The sequence below is a fragment of the Centroberyx affinis genome, unplaced genomic scaffold (genome assembly GCF_046629955.1).
Source record: "Centroberyx affinis isolate AG114_WGS23_722 - 3 ecotype Tasmania unplaced genomic scaffold, CSIRO-AGI_Caff_v1 ptg000425l_1, whole genome shotgun sequence".
Classification (NCBI taxonomy): Eukaryota; Metazoa; Chordata; class Actinopteri; order Beryciformes; family Berycidae; genus Centroberyx; species Centroberyx affinis.
The window spans coordinates 45,439-63,445 of NW_027279089.1; the positions used below are offsets into that span (position 1 = coordinate 45,439).

General features: G+C 44.1%; 1 protein-coding gene across 1 annotated transcript in view; it reads left to right on the forward strand.

Moving 5' to 3' along the window:
- grk3 (G protein-coupled receptor kinase 3) overlaps positions 1-17,496 on the forward strand; it is a gene marked incomplete at its 3' end in the record, with an annotated part of 30,647 nt that extends 13,151 nt beyond the window's left edge. The window contains 11 exon segments of the mRNA XM_071516686.1: positions 1,450-1,526; positions 14,329-14,402; positions 14,583-14,684; positions 15,255-15,329; positions 16,252-16,313; positions 16,449-16,459; positions 16,462-16,510; positions 16,608-16,651; positions 16,654-16,702; positions 16,795-16,894; positions 17,418-17,496. Coding sequence (XP_071372787.1) covers positions 1,450-1,526; positions 14,329-14,402; positions 14,583-14,684; positions 15,255-15,329; positions 16,252-16,313; positions 16,449-16,459; positions 16,462-16,510; positions 16,608-16,651; positions 16,654-16,702; positions 16,795-16,894; positions 17,418-17,496 — 722 coding nt within the window.
- Between the last annotated feature and the right edge of the window lie 511 nt (positions 17,497-18,007).

Consider the following 18,007-nt stretch of genomic DNA (forward strand, 5'->3'; position numbering starts at 1 on the left):
AACAAGCCACGCCTACAGGCCTCATGGGTCCTGTCCGGTGAATTCCGGTTTCAAAAAGTCATTTTTCAATTTTTTGGACAAACCAACCTCTTGGCCTGGGTGCCAACTAGGGCTACTACCACCTGCTGACCCAGCAACAAAAACATAACAATAGTATGGATTTATGATTACACCAGTGTTCACATTCCCATGTCATCACCCACACCTGGCTGTACAGCTTACTATTTTGCTGAAATGAATGATGTTTACCCATTATTTTGATATCCTCCTGCACCTAGCTTTACCAGCTACATACATTTGAAACCGTTATTCCACCAGGTCCGTGTTCATGTGGTCAGACATGGTGCCAGATTAGCGACGGATTTACACAGTAAATATTACAGATTGTGTTAATATGGCCCGCTTTGTGGCAAGCTTTCTTCTAGAGAGTCAGCTGTTAATGATTCAGTGGGGCTCACAAATGGGCCTCTTCTAAATGAGGAAGCGTTTACTTCCTAGGTTCGTGTTCCTGTGGCTGCAGTTGAAATGTTGCTCCACTCATCCACCCCTCCTTCCCACTCTCCCATGAAATCTGCCTCCCTGGTCCAGGGAATCGTCCACATAACTGTCTGGGAACATTGGTCTGCAGGGGTCCTCAGTGATCACTCTGTAATGTAATCTTCGTTTTGGCTCCACACCCAGCCACGGTTTGGACTGAGTTACAGTTTTGGTGGAAATTGTTCTTTGGATATTTTATTACCCTGAAAACAATAATTCAACAGATTGGAATTACACTTCAGTGTGTTTTAGAAGGAAATGTAGGCCAAATGATGCTTTTATTTGGAACATTTTCTGTAGCAGTTGGTGCACAGAGGACACTGAGTCCTGAAAAAAAATAGTCTGTTTGTGATTGTGTTGTTTGACTACTGATGGAGCAGAGAACAACAGTACCCAGCCATGTGTGCATAACAGGAAGGAGACTAACATTATCAGAATGTCAATAATAGAGAAATTATGACCTAGCCAAATCCAAGTTTAGGCCAAGGGTGCTCCTTGCACATGCTGCGGAGGTGTGTGCAGGCTCAAGCTGGGCTCTTCCCCTCTCGTGTGTGTGCATAAGGCGCTGGTGCAGTGTTAATGGGCCCATGGAGGGGGCGCTAATTGATTCATTCTCCCCAGTCCTGCTCTCATTAACACCGTTTCCCAGGGTAGCATGTATCTCTCCAGGCACCCCCACGGCCTCCCATGTGTCTCTCTTGCCTTCCCCTACCTCCACTTTGACTTTGTCAGGGGACAGGTGGCAGGGCGAGACCCAAACCTGGGCTGGGATCACAGACGGAGGTGGAAGGGGACTGGACTGAAACCTCTGGGATCTTGTTATCGTTGTGTCTAACAGAGCGAACCACTGATTATGGCACATCACATTTAATTTCTCTTTTCCTGTCCCCCACCCCCGCCCTGTGTTCACAGTATTCGCAGTGTGATGCAGAAGTACCTTGAGGAAAGAGATGAGCTGACATTTGACAAAATTTTCAACCAGAAGATTGGTAAGTTCCAACAGTTTTCTTCCTTTTTTTTTTTTTTTTAAACCTACTGCAGAGTGGTCAATATGGTATTCTTATGCAGACTGTCTATTTAAAAGAATGGGATAGCCTAACGTTAGTGATGAAATGTTCATCAACAGGATTCCTATTAAGGATGGAAATAGATTGCGCATCCACAGACACTGATAAAGGCCAGAGGCCCTCATCCAAAAATAAAAAAAACTATTTATTGAAATATATTTTGAGAGTAATCTCATTCACACAGACACATTACAGAGTACACAAGTGCCTTAGTCTTCCTGGTTTCCCTACAATTTTCCTACCATGGTTTTAAGGTGTCCAGACACCTTGTGTCCATTCTCTCCACTGTCCCTTACACGCATAATAGATTTTTTATAATAGTTGGTATAAAAGTTTGCCTCTGCACATTTTGGAGAGGTATCCATAGACTAGGCCTGTGAGGACAAAGCTGTAACCTAGCTGTAGTTAACCTAGCTGTAATATATCAAGTCCAGCCTTTTTACTCATTCTAATTCAAGCACAACACTTTTATTTGGGGCATACTCAACAACATCCTAACAGCGATTCCCTTGCTGTAAAATGCTTGTGATTTTTTCATTCACAAAATTGAGCAGTATCTACTTGGAAAGGCTTCTTCAGATCTTTCTCTGTCAGCAAAAAAGTGAAAAGACTTGAGCATGAATTGGCAACCATGTCCATTGTTGATAGGAAAGCTAATGATTTACCCAGATATGACTGAAACAATTCCTTGTAGATCTTTCTAAACAACCCAACACAAGGCAGTGTGCCGTAAGTTAAGTTAAATAAATCACATAATTTATAATAATGGGTTGATTTTAATTGAACATAAAACCAGCATGCTTTTTTTGGAACAGTAAAGGTCTACTTGAGGCAAGGAGAATCTCAGTATATCCTCAGTATATGTTATGGCATGGCTTATAGTTCAGAACTAAAAATTGCTTATCAACTTTTTGTTCACGGCATTCATTGTATCACCTACTACAAAGGCAGATTTTTGCAAAAATCAGGCTGTTCTAAATAAGTTTCTACAGTCATATTTTTGTCCCAAGGCTTTTAATCAGGAGCAGGCCCAGAGCACTGAGACACGACTACTGATTGGACAACCTCGTCTCACTGCTCCAAACAAACCATAGTTTCAAGAAATACTTCAGGCTAATACCCAACTACAGAGAAGACCTGAACTGCAGGGAAGGGAACACTGTAACTTAATTCAGCACCGGTGTAATGTGGTTTCATGTAATTGCAGTCTAGCTGGTGGCTCTCAGTTGAGCTGGCAAGTGAAGTCGGCTAATGTTAGGCTCATAAGGTTTTACATCTACCAGATTGATCACTTGTGGGTTAGAGGTGAGGTAGCAGCTCTGTTGTTACTGGTCTCACTGGATCACCTCCAACACTGCCGCTAGCCCTTAACATCCACAACCGCAGAGATGTGCGGTGGAACGCCAGGGATCGCAAACCCGAAAACTTTCTCCACATTTTTATTTTTTTTTTTACCCCACGCTGTTAAAGTCAACCCCCGGGGGACATCAGAAAGCCCCTGTTGTCTCCTCCTTCGCCAGGGATACGTTCGCCGATCGGTTAATCTTTTATCCGTGCGAGTATACAAAGATGCGTCGGGTGATGAACGTCGTTTCTCTACGCTCGGGTGGCGCGGTGGCTTTGGCGGGTTCGACGCGTTTCCTGCTTCCTCTCGCACTCCAGTCCGTGGCAGGGCTTCTGCCGCGGCTCCTCCGAGTGTTTCCATTCTGAGCAGACAGGCAGCGAGCCAGTCGTCTCGGTGCACCAGGGGACCACAGCCGCCCCGCAGGCTTCGACTAGCTTTACTTACCGTTTTAGGTCCCAGCCCCCTGTGAGACCAGACTGCGGTAATTCTCCCTCCCTCCGTTTCCCTTTTGTCTTTGTCTCTTCCTCTCTCTCTCTCTGTCAGCGTGCCTCCTTTTTTGCTCTCTTTCTTTCTCTTTCTCTCTCTCTGTCATGTTCAATATCTCCCCCTGCTTTCCCCTACTGTGCGTGCGTGTGTGTGTGCACCGTGACACCGACCCATCCGATGTTTCAGCCCTCCCCAGGTGATATTCTAATGTTATGAGCAGTGCCATTTTTCTCTCCAACTCCTCCTCAAGTCATCTCCACCCATCTGTGTCTTCCCTCTTTCCACCCTCTCCGTCTTCTCGTGTCAACAGTGTTTCCCAATATCTAATTTAAGTGCATTTGTCACAATAAATTACAGTAAGAACCGTTTTAGTGCTGCATCTTGCATAAGCACCAAAAACCGTTACCAAAGCACTGCTTGGCTCTCCCGTCTCTCCTCCTTCATCCATAGTTCCCCTCCTCCTTTATCTCCCTAACTCTCTCTTCGAGCAAGACAGGATCCCCTGGTTGCTGCTGGTCATTAGTCCAGCTCTCAGGTCTCATTAGCTAGTCCTCCAGAACAGAGTTATTACCAGGGCCAGTCAATGTGCCCGCGCTCCTGGGAGATTTACATTCCAGGTACTCAGCAAGCACTCTCCCCCAGCTTAATCCCTGTGATATAATAATTGGTCGGGCCTCCATTAATGTCTATATGTTGTCTGCTTTGTCACGGCGAGTTGATTGAGCACTTAAATTTCTCTGTTGCACTCCCAAAACACTGTTGTGCTGCAGTACCGGGCGAGTAGCTAATGCTTCTGTTTCAAACCTAGAAAGAGCTGGTGTTTTAGGCTCTTCTTTCTCGGGCGATTAAGTCGAACAACTGAGAGAGATCTGAAAGAATTGATAAGTAATGTCTTGTTACGCCAAGCTTTGTTCTGGGGGGGTGGGGGGGATGGAGCCGAAGTGAAGCCAGACAGCGTTACATTAGGCAGCATTAGCACAGCTTATAGGAAACAGTTGTCAGTGTGAGAGCACGGAGGCGAGTCGGTACACTGTCTGAATTTGAATGGGAGATGTGTGGCTTTGCATGTTTCTGTAGAAAGAGATAGCTGTCTAACATAAGGTTAAACTTTGCACCACATGTGACCACAGAATGGCCGTGGCCGTCTAGCCACGTAGTTATCTCAACAGTACAAACAACAGTACAAATAGTAACCACTTAACTAAGCCCTTCAAATCCAGATCACTATTGCGTGGCAGTGTAAAATGAATTGTCGTAGAATCAAAGGGCTCGCCATTGTGTACATGCAAATTGTCTTAATCCCATTCCAAATAAATCCATAGTGCGAAGGGCCCGCTGACGAGCGAAGTGAAAACTGAGAGAAAGAGAAAATATGGAACACTACATTCATGCAGCCCAATTTCAAGCGAATAAAAATAACAGTAAACCTAAAGCCAATGGACTCAAGTCATAATTATTGTATTCAATTACAAATTACTTTGGTTGTTAGTTGGATTCTTTGACATTAAACTTCCTTTTTTTGCCTACCTGAAGTGATGGGAATTCATACAAGATTTATACAGGGCTGCATAGGTTGTCCAAATGGAATTAATGTATCAACCAAATATTTTGGCATTGCAACCTTGTATTGTACTGATTTCTGTTCTCCCAACACTATATCAAGAGTAGTATGCTGACACAGCAGTTCTAGCCCGAGGGTTTACCTACATTGGACCTGATTCACAATGGATGCCTGTCTTTCTTTATTTTAATCAACTATTGTTTTGGCCCCCGTAAAAGTCTCAACCTTAAATGTGTCCCACTGATTTTAGCACTCTTGGCATGTCTTGTTGTCCTTGAGCTCAACGAGCCTTGTTAACTGTCATGACGACCAAGGGCAGGGAGAAGACACAGCGATGCTGCTGGAATGTTTATTCACCAGCTTGGAAATACAGGGTTGACCCATCATTTTGTAGCTCAGAGAACATTTTGCAAAAATTTGGAAAAATGTTATTTCAACATTTATGATTAATATATTTTGTTAATTACAAATTCATCAAACATTAGCATCTATAAAAATGTTGCGAGGCCAATAATTGTTTTGTTTTTAAAATTCCATCTGGGGAGTGCCCTTCGCTGTCTTTGGCAGTCCATGAACTCATGTTCCCATAGCAGTCCTGAGGGGGTGGGAGTCAGTGGTATGTTTCTAGGCCTGGGCACACAGCTGAAGAAAACAGTGTTCAGGAGGTCCACCTGTCTCCGTGTCAGCTGGATGGTTGTTCCTGTGTGGAAGGCTGGGTGTGTGTGGATCCCTCCTTCTGAACTCCACAGGCCAGACAGAATCTGGGGTCAGTCAGGATGGCCATTATATAATGGACATTCTGTACGCTCTAAATATAGCAAGCATACTGGCTACTACTTCACCTTGGCTAATACTTTATATACACACTTTTAAAAGGACAATACCTGTGTCATTTTGAGTTATCTCCCATTTACTGCTGTCTTCGTCTAGTTTACACTTCCCCCAGTCATTTTGCAATGCATGCTGTTTGTCATTAGATTTTTAACATTTACTCAATTTTCATCATTTTTTAAAATACAAACTTTACAGTGTCAACCCTAGCTTGAAATGAACTGCTATCCCAGCTAACAAAGACGACCTAAACAAGAAGACAGAGATGTGACAAAGTTTGTAAGGCGACATGTTTTTGAAGGATTATTTCCTGGTGGAGACTTCCATATCTGGGTGTCAGGTGATTGACAGGAAGCAGAGCGCAACATAGCACACAGACTGATATGAAAACACTCAACTCAGCACAATGAAATGGCGATAAAACAATGTTTGACAAAACCAAATCAAAGCTTTGTGTTTACTGTGATGGATTATCTTGCTCTGTGGAAGTTGTTTTTCATACTGTACAAGAGTGAATGGCAGCAAATGGCTTCTTCTGAACGGAGGAAAACAAGTGTTGATATCTCCAACTATGCTGGCTGTGTGCAGAAACCAGCAGGAAGAATGTGAAGAAGAGAGCATTGGCACAAGTTTAAAAAAAACCCCACTGGTATTATCTTTTAATCCATTAGATGCCTTTTTACGAGGTGAATGATTTTATTTCATATACATTTCAAATATTGCCTTTTCTGGTTCAAGACCTGAAAATGTATAGGTCAGCGAACTTTGACCCCCATATTTGGTACTAGGCTGTCATTCATATAATAACACAAATGATTTCATATCACTGCTTTATTTCAAGGTTATTTGGTACAACATACAGATTATTTATGTATACAGTATTATTTATTAGTAATCAGGTTGACATACATGCATAGGTCAGTGACATAGGTCATTCCATTAATTCAGCAATAACATCATCTGTGCATCAACTACTATCACATTGAAAAAATGGACCTTTATAGAATTTGTCAATAAACTTGGCCACCCCATATGACCCCATTAGTGAAATTTGAAACTCTGGTCTGTGGTCTAATGGAAGGCAGAAAAGGAATTCAAACAAAGAGAGGATCATTGACAAGGGTATTGGAGCCAACTGTCTTTTATTTCTATTGCATCATCCCCACCTCTCTCCCTCGCAGCTTGCTCCTCCTCTGTTTTTTCTTTTTTGCCTCTCACTCTAGCCATTTCTTTTTCCCTTCTTTCTGAATGTCCCCCCGCCCCTCTCCGTTTCTCTCACTCTTGCCTTGGCATTCTCCCTCTCCATCTGTCAGACTTCTGGAATGGATGATGGAGAGTTGTGTGTTGCCTAGCAACTGCGGTTGCCATGGGAACCTGACCAGAACTGCTGTGTTTGCTCGTCGACAGGGAGAAATGAAATTGATTAAAGGGAGAATAAAATAGGTGATGAGAATGAAGGAGAGGGGAAATGGAGAGGGGGGGACATTAAAGGAGAGCAATAAACGCCAGACCCCAGACGGTCTTTTTCCCAGAATGCAGTGTTTCTACCAGAGGCCAGGATGTGGATGTCAACAGTCTGTCCACGCCTCCTTCTCATCTGTATCCCTATCTCTCACACAAATTCAGATACAAATATTGATATTTAATGAATAAGACAATATAATTGATATTCTATGTATTGTTTTAATTGATATCATAGTGATTCCCCCCCGCCGCACACACATACACACACACACACACACACGCCACTTGCAGTAAAGATTTTAAGTACAGACAGAGAGGAGATAAGAGAACACCTTTGTTGATTCTTCAGACACATCCTGGCCGTGGGTTTACTCTTCTATACACGTGCTCATTTTCCATATGCGCATGCAAATAAGTGTGTGTGTGTGGTAGGCTGATGGATTGGCATCTGTGCGCTGAAGCAGACCGATCTAATGGCTAAAGGGGGGCTGGTGGATTAATTGGCTAGTCAATGGCATTACTTCCTCTCCCTTTCTCTCCATCTGAGCCTCACTCACTCTCACTCGCAAACACAACTGCATACACACACACACACACACACACTCCTCTCATTCCAGGGCCCTCAAGGAAAGAGGCAGCGTCATTTAGGGATGGGTTGGCACACTCCGCTCTTCGCTTTGTTTGATGCACGGATCTGGCTTCACATTTCAATAGTCACAATATGTTTCAGTGCAAAGAAGTTTTGATTGAGCAGGGGTCATTCCCTTACTATAAACTGTGCAAAGCAATGTTTTCAACAATTTCTTTTGGGTAAACATTCAGTTGTGTCGAAAGCATAATGTATTAATAGAATCTCTAAAAGATCAGATATTGTTTATAAAATGGGCATTCTTGACATTTTCTTTGCACATGTACCTTCTGGTCAACAGTACATCTTGGAATGATTAAGTAGCGTAAACCTATTCAGTCTCATGCCATATGATTTGCTGGTTTTCTTTTCATGCGGGAAATCAAAATACTGTCACACCATTGGTTTAAAAAGAATCAAGTGGAGGGCTGGGCAGTATTTTATATATTGTTTATGATATTTGATCTTGATTTTCAGTGCACAGTATAGAGCCTTTGCAGTTGCATCAGAAATGTCCTAGCCACCATGGCTGACATCATCTTGGAAGACAAAGGATTATTGGCCATTTGCTTATAATGGCTACATGTATAACAACCAGGCAAGAAAAAGAGAGATAGCGGAAAAGTAGATCTTGTGTGGGAAGTAAAAGTGGTCTGATAAGCTAGATTTGTTTCCAAATGTAGGTTACTGTGACACAGTAAACTGCCTTGTCATTAGTCCTAGTCTCTGCTTGAAAACTGCTGAGCTGTAACTTGAGAAGAGTCAACTTATTTAACCTCAACAAACATTTATTTTTGTAGCTTTGTTAGCTAGCCAAATAAGCTAGCAAGCTAATTTAGCTAAGCAACTAATGTTAATGTTAACATGGAACTGCAGGCCACTACTAGCTGCTAAACACAAAGTTGAGCAGATCTGTCGGTGATGAAATGATCAGCTCCCAGTCACAAACTGCACAGAAATTAACCATATCTATTAAATTATATTGAAATGAAAGCCAAATCATAAGTTTAGCTGTCAACTCTGGATCTCCATGTCTTGTCCACAACCAGAGTCAAATTGTTCACCCGACTTCTATTTGTTAAAAAGCTTACTTGGTCACATGGCTTTTCTTTACACTCTGTAAACAGTCTTCATAAGCTAGTTAGCGTTTCCTTGGTAGGTGCTGGTGAGCAGTGGGCAGTTTGGATGTGTTTGAAAGTGTGTTGGACTTGGAGGAGGTGAGGGCCGAACACTGTGACACGCTCTGTGTGGTGACTGGGTCTTGTACTTCAACTGACCACTGTTGACCCAGAGTTAGCCTATATGCTGGCTGGATCCAAATTGGTGACAAACCATATCTGGCCCCATGGCCCTTGAATGTGACCCATGAGCTTTAAAATTGAATTGAATTCTATGGGATTACTTCTCACCCCTCGTGCCACTGGTACCATACCCCGCCTTGCCTTATAGTGAAACTGCTATTTAGTGGCGGTCAGGCTGTTAAAATGCAGCACAGTATTGGCTTACAATTGTACTTCCCTGTCTACAAACTATAGTAACAGACTTAAGATTTTCTCTCTATTGCTCACTTTCCCTTTCCCCATCTCTCCCTCCAGTTTTTGGCGACAAGCCTGTGTGTGTCCTTGTGTGTGTGTAAACTCTGGACTCGTGCCTCTGTGTCCTAAATAGTGTGTTTGGACTGGTTCATGGTTTTGTTTTTTTTCGTTGTGTTTTATAAATCATCTGCTTGCATGTTAAAGGTTACGCTGTCTTTCAGTGACCACGTCAATATTTAGAAAAAATGCTGGGTGCTAATAATGACCCCAAAAACTATTTTAGAAGCCACTAGCTTCTTGTCATCAGTGTGGATGTTATGGTATGATATGATATAGCCCTTTAACATGCTGAATCAAACACAATCAGCAGAGCTGCAGACAGCTCGCATTCTTTATTCTTATGTCCTGTCTGTAAAGGGAGGTAAAGCAGAAGTATTGCTAAAATCCACATCCGGTATAGACCCGCCAGCGCGGCCCTCCATTGCCACCAAGAAGTACATCTTCATGTAATAAAATGACACAATATGCTGTTCTGTCCCCTTAAATTTTGTCTGCTCCGCATCATAAACAAATCCACAATGTGTGATTTCCCCTGTCTTTTCCTAAATAATGTTTAGGTACAGACAAGTCACAGCTTTGGCAGCCATCCTAAACCACCGCCACAAGTAAATTGTCAACCTGTGGGAAACACTGAAGTGCATGATGGGAAATTAAGTTCTACTCAGTGTTCAAAACCTCAAAACTCTTTGTGGTTGAATTGCCCACACATTTTGCATGTGGGAACATAGCCTGAAATCCCAGGACATCTTGGGAAGTCAGAACGGGGCATTACATAGTTTGTCTATATTTTGTAATTTATGCTGTATGAAGTAGGAAAAGATGTTAACTTTACCTCCCAATACTCTGGCTGTTAGGACTTAACCTGCAGATACAAGTGCTTTGCTGTGTATTGTCTCTCCACATTTCGGGCCTGGATGTGTGTGGGCACGGATGCGTCTGTACCTCTCTTGGCTTGTTGTTGTTGTTGTTGTTTTTTTTACACACCAAAACACTTGTTTGCCCAGGTTTAGAGGTGTTCAAAATTTGAAGCAAGTTACTTAAATGAATACAGCAGCTCCCGCTTGTCGAGTGCTTGCAGTGTTGTTTAGCATATTCAACACAGCAGCCTTTGTAAACACTCCAAGTTGTTCCAGGACGAGACATCCGTTCCGTAATTTGTTTGAGTTTTGCGAACGGTCTTGTGGTGATGAAGGCAGGAGCTGTCGTGATGAAAGCCTTACACCTGCCTTAAGTAAAAGTCCTTTCGGGTTGCTTTGTGTCTTATAAATTAGCATGCCGGAGCTGAAGCTATGCTGAACTCATGACCTTGTTTTGAACACATCTTGCCGGTCCTGCCTAAACATATCAAGGGGAAGAAACGGGGAGGGAACTGGCGGAGGTATATCCTCTGTCAACATGCAGAATTGTGATACTGATTCTATTTGCACTGTGCTCTTACAAAGATTAGATTGGCTGGTTGAAATTGAAATGTATGCCCAATAATAACAGATGACTGAAATAGCATTTTAAAACCAATACCTAGTTGGTTGCGTGCATCGGTGACAGAAAAGCATGTGGAGGCTGTGGGGGATTGTGAGTCCTGTTTAGTCACAATAGACATGTTAGAATATCACACAATATAATATAACCCACATAAAATTGAGTTTATAAATAAAAGTTAAAACAAAGGCTTTAGCAATGCAATGAAAATCCAACACCGCCTAGGCATTTTGCTAGAATTGCTACTTTATTTCTGATAATATCACAATATTGTGTCTAGAACCCACTATATGAAAATGTGGGTATGGTAGTGATAGCTGTTAAAGAGAGTAGAGCAGAAGAATGGAAAGGGGAACGATAAAGAAAAATGAAACAATACTTATCGTGCTATTTTGTTTGTTATTAATGATATGGTACATGAATGAATTTCTGTCACGTAGGGCAACACACACACACACACACACTCACACATAAACTCACTCACTCTGGTTGGCTTGGTGCTGGCTCTCTTCCACCAGTAAAGGTCAGTGCATGTATAATGCAACACAGACCAGCCATCCTCCTATCTCACATGACCCTTGAAAGAGAAAGTTTTTTTTTTTGGTGCCAATGAAATACTATTGGTTGGATTATGCTATCTTTAATGGCCCCTTCACCTCAAAATGTTCAAATAACTGATAGGAGTTGACAGTAGCAGAGCAGAGACATCAGTGAGCACTCTCTCTTAGTATGTTGATTTAGCTGTAATAACACAAGGTTCAAGGGTTTGAGGTAATAACTACAATAACGTTTTAATGGTTCATAATCACATTGTTGATCTGATTATCTATCGACCGACAGATTTTGAATTGTATCCACACAAAGCTAAAGTGTTATGTACTTATTTGATAGTGCATTCTATTATCTGGTTGGACACCCTACCAAAGACCCGGTGTTGACATAGCATATGTATGCGAGAGAACAGCATGTGAGCGGTTTGAGCGTGACCGAAAACTTTTGTCGAGTGCACACTTCCTGAACGGTGACGTCGGGGACAAGAGACAGACGGCGAGAAGACAAAGGGAAGGATTACGCTGTGTGTGTGTGTGAGACGGCGTTCACATTGTGTGTGTGTGTGTGCGCGCGGACTCTTTGTTTTACTTCCTGGTACACGGCGAGCATGCTTGTGTCTCATAAGGCCGAGTATGTGCAAGAAGACCGTAGAAGACGGAGGCAGTTGTTGGGAGAAGGCCGGTTATTTTTAGACGGTTCAGGTGATCTCGCTAATGAGGCAAAGCACAGAGAAACTCATGCCTGATTTTAGGTGTGTGTGTGTGTGTGTGTGTGCCTGTCTGTCTTGTCTGGAAGAGGCCATTTGTTGAATTAGCCGGGCCGTGTTGAAGTGTTCTGCGATTAAGGTTAATCCTTGACTCTTGGTGATGTAAGAGCTCTGTCGTTTTTTCTTCTGTCTCTCTCGCCCACCCCCCCACCCCCCCTCTCTAATGCTTCTCTTGCATGTTTAGTCCCTGGTGTTGAAAAGTGCGCCTTGATGAGAGCACCTTGTGTGTGTGTGTGTGTGTGTGTGTGTGTGTGTGTGTGGTGGGGTAAGAAGGGGGGGGGGGAGCACAGACACCCTTTCTGCAAACAAGGATGCCCTGTGCACTCACTGATTGTGTGCACATATGCCATGTGCATGCATGTATGTGCATTTGTTTGTGTGAGCGTTGCTGTCAGCAGTGGAGGAGAGCGACTCCAGTTAAGGAGGAAATGATACATCATGTCTGGAGGAGAGATAGGGCATAGGGGAAGACGTGAGGAGGGATGATACCAGGCGCTAGGCCCAAAACAAATGGCTCCTGCTCTGAGCGTGCCTTGAACTGAATCGGTGAGGCCAGCAAACAGAAATACAAGGCGCTCTTTCGAAGCGAAGGTGCACCGCGTGTTTTCCGTTCTTCGGGGGCCTTTCACTGAACGGCCCGATTTGCGTTTAATTTCCTCAACACCCTTTTTGTCCCGCGGTCCCACCCAGCACGCTCTGTCCCACAGCGATGTCTTACAGGAGAGTCCGGGAGGGCGGAGTGTAATCAGACCCACGTTCTGTGTGGAGAGCGGGATCTTGTTAGCCGTCTATTTCAGCAGTGCTAATACCTGATGCTAATCGGGTAAAGCCACAGGGAGAGGCAGACAGGAGGGTGCAGACACGCACATGCACTGCTGAGTGCCAACCCCGTCGCACCAAGCACAATACACCACGGCCAGTACTTGCAGCTGGTTACACATTGCCCATTACACCCCACCCCACCCTCTCTCTCTCTCTCTCTCCCTCTCTCGCTCTGGCTCCGTTTGTCCTCGTTCTCTCTCTTGTCTTTCTAATGGATGTTTTGTTTTGACCACTAGTAACTATTAAGCCGTCTAATAGTGCGATGGCCAAGGTATCGCGACCCAGCTTCCCCGTGAGCCGCGCAGGACCGGCGTTACCGCAAAGGCCTACTGTACATCTCATCCGCCTCTCCGACATTGCACACATGCACCCGGTAGCTACGGAGGCAATTGCCATGGCAACAGCGGGTCTCATCTCCGCGAGCAACTCCGATGTGTTTTTCTTCTCAAACATGTTTCAACGAGTGTCGATTTTGACTACATGTCACTGGGAGATTCTTGTCCATTGTCCGTGTGTGTGTGTGTGTGTGTGTGTGTGAGCGAGAGAGGGATGTGTCATTTTGAGTGTGTAACGCCTGGTGCCATTTCCTGTAATCATGACCAGTATAGGGGTGTGTGTGTGTGTGTGTGTGTGTGTGTGTGCGTGCGGGCACAGTTGCCCATGTGTGACGGGTGAGAGAAGACTCGGCATCCGATGTCAAAAAGACAAAGTCACTGCCGCGGTGGTCTGTCTGAAGGATTGACTTAATAAGAAGAGGACAACCTCAATCCATTATTAAGGCTAATCCAGTTAGACCTAAAGCCTTTCTTTCATGTTTGTGTGTGTGTGTGTGCTTGCAAGAGTTCAGTACTTTTGCCTGTGTGCCTTTTTGGGGTTTATCGAATTGTAAAACTTGTTCCCGTTGAGATCGATCAATACACCGATGGATCTTCTGTTTGCGCATTCATTTGTCCATCCATCACACATTCCGGCATTTTCAAAATGAGTGGGGTCATTTGTGGGGGGGGGGGGGGTGACATGTTTACTGTTGCCTTGTTGAAGGTTAACTGCAGTGATTAAGATGTACAGAACACAAGGGGAACTAATCACACACATCACCTAACTGCCCAGCAACCAGTGTTTGTGAAATAACATAATTCATAGTGTGGACTGTCTCTCCTTACTGTTGCTTTTGCTCGTCTTTGTGTTTGTATAGGCTTCCTGCTGTTCAAGGACTTCTGTATGAATGAGATAGATGAGGCTGTGCCACAGCTCAAGTTCTATGAAGAGGTGAGTATAAAATGTGTGTGTGTCTGTGGGATTAGTGGGCATCATGGGATGGGTGAGAGATTAGGCTGTAATCCCGCTCATTCCGATTTAGCCCTCCTAGGAAGCGGTGTGTGTGTGTGTGTGTGTGTGTGTGTGTTGTCTGCAGCCGGGTTAAGCCGACCTTGCCTCTGTGCGTTTCAGATTAAGGACTATGAGAAGCTCGACTCCGAGGACGAGAGGTTGTGTCGCAGCCGGCAGATTTACGACGGCTACATCATGAAGGAGCTCCTGTCCTGTTCACATGTGAGGGGCACACACACCTTTTAAGTCACGCCCACCTGTTGGGACGAGGGCCCCGGGGTCATCTGTCTGCTCGTTAGGCAGCGTGACTAGAAGTGCAGCCAGTAGAGTTTCACGTTGAGTTTTGATCTTGAGAAGTACGGTCGCAATGAAGACGAGAACACAGAATTATCAAATAGAAATAAGATTAAGAGAGCAGAGGGATGATGGGAAACCCTTGGCGATGTTACCGGACCATTCCGGCCTCTCCCAACAACCGGTTGGAACGCCTCCATAATCAGCACATACAATAGGCCACGCTTATTAAAAAGGCCACATATAGCGTTCTCAGCTCTCCCCAGTCAACAGTAAACTGAGTATCTGTCACAGGCCGACTAAAGGGAGGAAGTCAATAAACACACACGCGCACACACACACACACACACTGGCCTTGGGAGCAGTCGCATTGCAGTATAGAGTTCTCTGTATTTTACACTGGGGGACACATGGCTGCGTGGAAAACAGAACTGAAATTACTTGTAAAGCTGCATTTTTTCTCATCGCGCTCGCTTTATTTCCTCCTCTTTGTCTCAGCCATTTTCCAAGAAAGCAGTGGACCATGTTCAGACTCACTTGGCAAAGAAGCAGGTGCCCCCAACTCTCTTTCAGGTAAGTTAGTATGCAAGCACAAACTGACAAATGTTTGTTCATTGTCACATGAATAATGAGCAATAGTGAAGAATAATAGAATGGAAATCACAGCACAGACCTTAGTCCCTAAATCAACACTTGGAAATGTTTTGAAAAAGAATCATTGGTGCATCTAGTAAGTAATGGCATGGCTGCCAGAGTTGACTAATAAAAATAAGGGAGGTTTCCCTGCACAGTTGACACACTCACACACTCACAGAGAGAGACACACACACACAGTGACTTCCTCTAGGCCTAATTTGTTATAGTATGCTCCTATCGGGCTATCTATAGGACAACCATCTTTTTGGCTTGCCTTGGTTATGTTTGGACATTATTATAATAGATTGGTAATATCTATGGTTAATCTTTTCCAACTCTCTCCCCATTCTTTTCCAACTCCGCCATAATATAGTTGGCTTGGATCTAATAAAAATAAATTGCCCAAAGTCCACCTAAATAAAACTAAATGCAAACAACAACTTTCAACTTTGCAACTTTTTCTCTTGTAGGTTACATCATGGTGGTTAATGTTTTAAAACTTTTCCGCACCACTAAATTTCCTTCAAAATATACCGTTATTAACCTGCCAATATTCCTACATATTGTGTTAGCCCATATTGTTCCTTGCATTTAATAATCAACAGTTTAACTGTCAAAATGCTTAGACACTAAATATTCAATGAGGACTGCTGTGATCAAGAGAGTTTTAACAGGAGAGGAAGGGAGCAAAAGGGATAGACACAAAAGACATACGCACACACATTGCAAAAAATAAATTCATCACATAGTTGCTTAAAAAGACGCTGAAATACCATAGAGAAACACTCTCACAGGCACATTCACATACACCTACACACAAACAGCCATAACTGCTGTTTACGTGTCTGTCTCCCTGCAGCCATACATAGTGGAGATCTGTGACAGCCTGAGAGGGAAGATCTTCCAGAAGTTCATCGAGAGGTGAGACTACGGGGGAGAAGGAGTTGTGGGGGGGGGGGGGGGGGAGGGGGGGGGCAGTGAGAGGGGAAAGAGTTCACCCGTTTGCCCTCTTTAGACTCGCACCGCATTAATCCCTCGTTTCTCTTTTTCCCTCAGTGACAAATTTACCCGTTTTGCCAGTGGAAGAATGTGGAGCTGAATATCCATGTGAGTATATCGTTTTGGAGATACTCTCTTGCCCGCTCTCTCTCTCTTTAACGCCCGTCTTGACATTGTGCCTCCTCTCCCCCCCCCCCCCCCCCCCCCCTTCCTCAGTTGACCATGGAACGACTTCAGCGTGCATCGGATCATCGGCAGGGGCGCTTCGGGGAGGTGTACGGCTGCAGGAAGGCTGACACGGGAAAATGTGCGTAACTAAAACCCACGTGGGGAAAACGGACGCGGGACCTATCGGTTATCTCAAAGGTGTTTTTTTAACGCCGTGCGATGTGTTTTGCGTCAGGTATGCCATGAAGTGTTTGGACAAGAAGAGGATCAAGATGAAGCAGGGGGAGACTCTGGCGCTCAATGAGAGAATCATGCTGTCATTAGTCAGCACAGGGGTGAGTTACACACACACACCAGCCTCTCCCGCAGACCACAGGCTCTCCTGCACGAGCCTACATGCACCATTTTAGCTGCTTTGCAGCAACATAACGTTGATTCAAAATCAACGTTATGTTTTCAAACATATTTGACTCAAACCAATTTCTCAGTAACTAAAATTGACCTTTTGGAGATGATAAGATAAGATAATCCTTTATTAATCCCACAACAGGGAAATTTACAGTGTTACAGCAGCAAAGGGATAGTGCAAAAGCAAGTAAAAAAGGAATCAGTAAAAAGCAAGATATATAAATAAATCAGTAAACAGTTACAGTAAACGGTTGAATTCACATTACTGCACATAGGAAATATTGATATTGCACAGTTTGGAATACATTGATATTGCACATAACTGAATTTGAATATTGAATAGCACAGAGTTGAATTTGTTATCATTCACCAGTATTCACGCCAGTGATGGACAATGTCTGATTACAATTGCCGATCCGGCTAAAACTCTTTCACTCTCCATCTCTCTAGGACTGCCCATTCATCGTGTGTATGACGTATGCCTTCCACACCCCCGACAAGCTATGCTTCATCTTGGACCTGATGAACGGTACAAAGTGGTTTATCCCTACCCCACCCCACCCCACCCCCCACCCCTCGTCTACCCCTCCCCTCCCAGGACGGTCTCAATCCTCAGTTCCTCTGTCCCGAGAGAGGAAGACAGGATTACTCAGTCTAGCGCCAGCCAGTCGGGACATTCCATCCCTCAGAGAGCCAAGCGTTACGGGACTTGTGACTTCACTGATGACGCTCCACCTAAAAAAAAAAAAAAGGGACTGCCACATTAACCTGCCTAATCCTCACACCTCATTTCCATCTGCTGGTTGCGTGTTTTGGCTCGAGGGCCGGCCAACTTGTAGCCAGTCTCTGAGCTTCATCAGGGAGTATACTCAACACTTAATCAGTGGAGCTCAATAATCAAAGCTTAGACGGCATTTAAAGTCGACGCTTCAATCACTCTTATACCACTTGGCTGTACAGTATTTCAGCTTCTATCTATGTGCTATAAATACACTGTAGTCAATACACACGTCAATACATGTTGAGACGGAGAGGGTCGG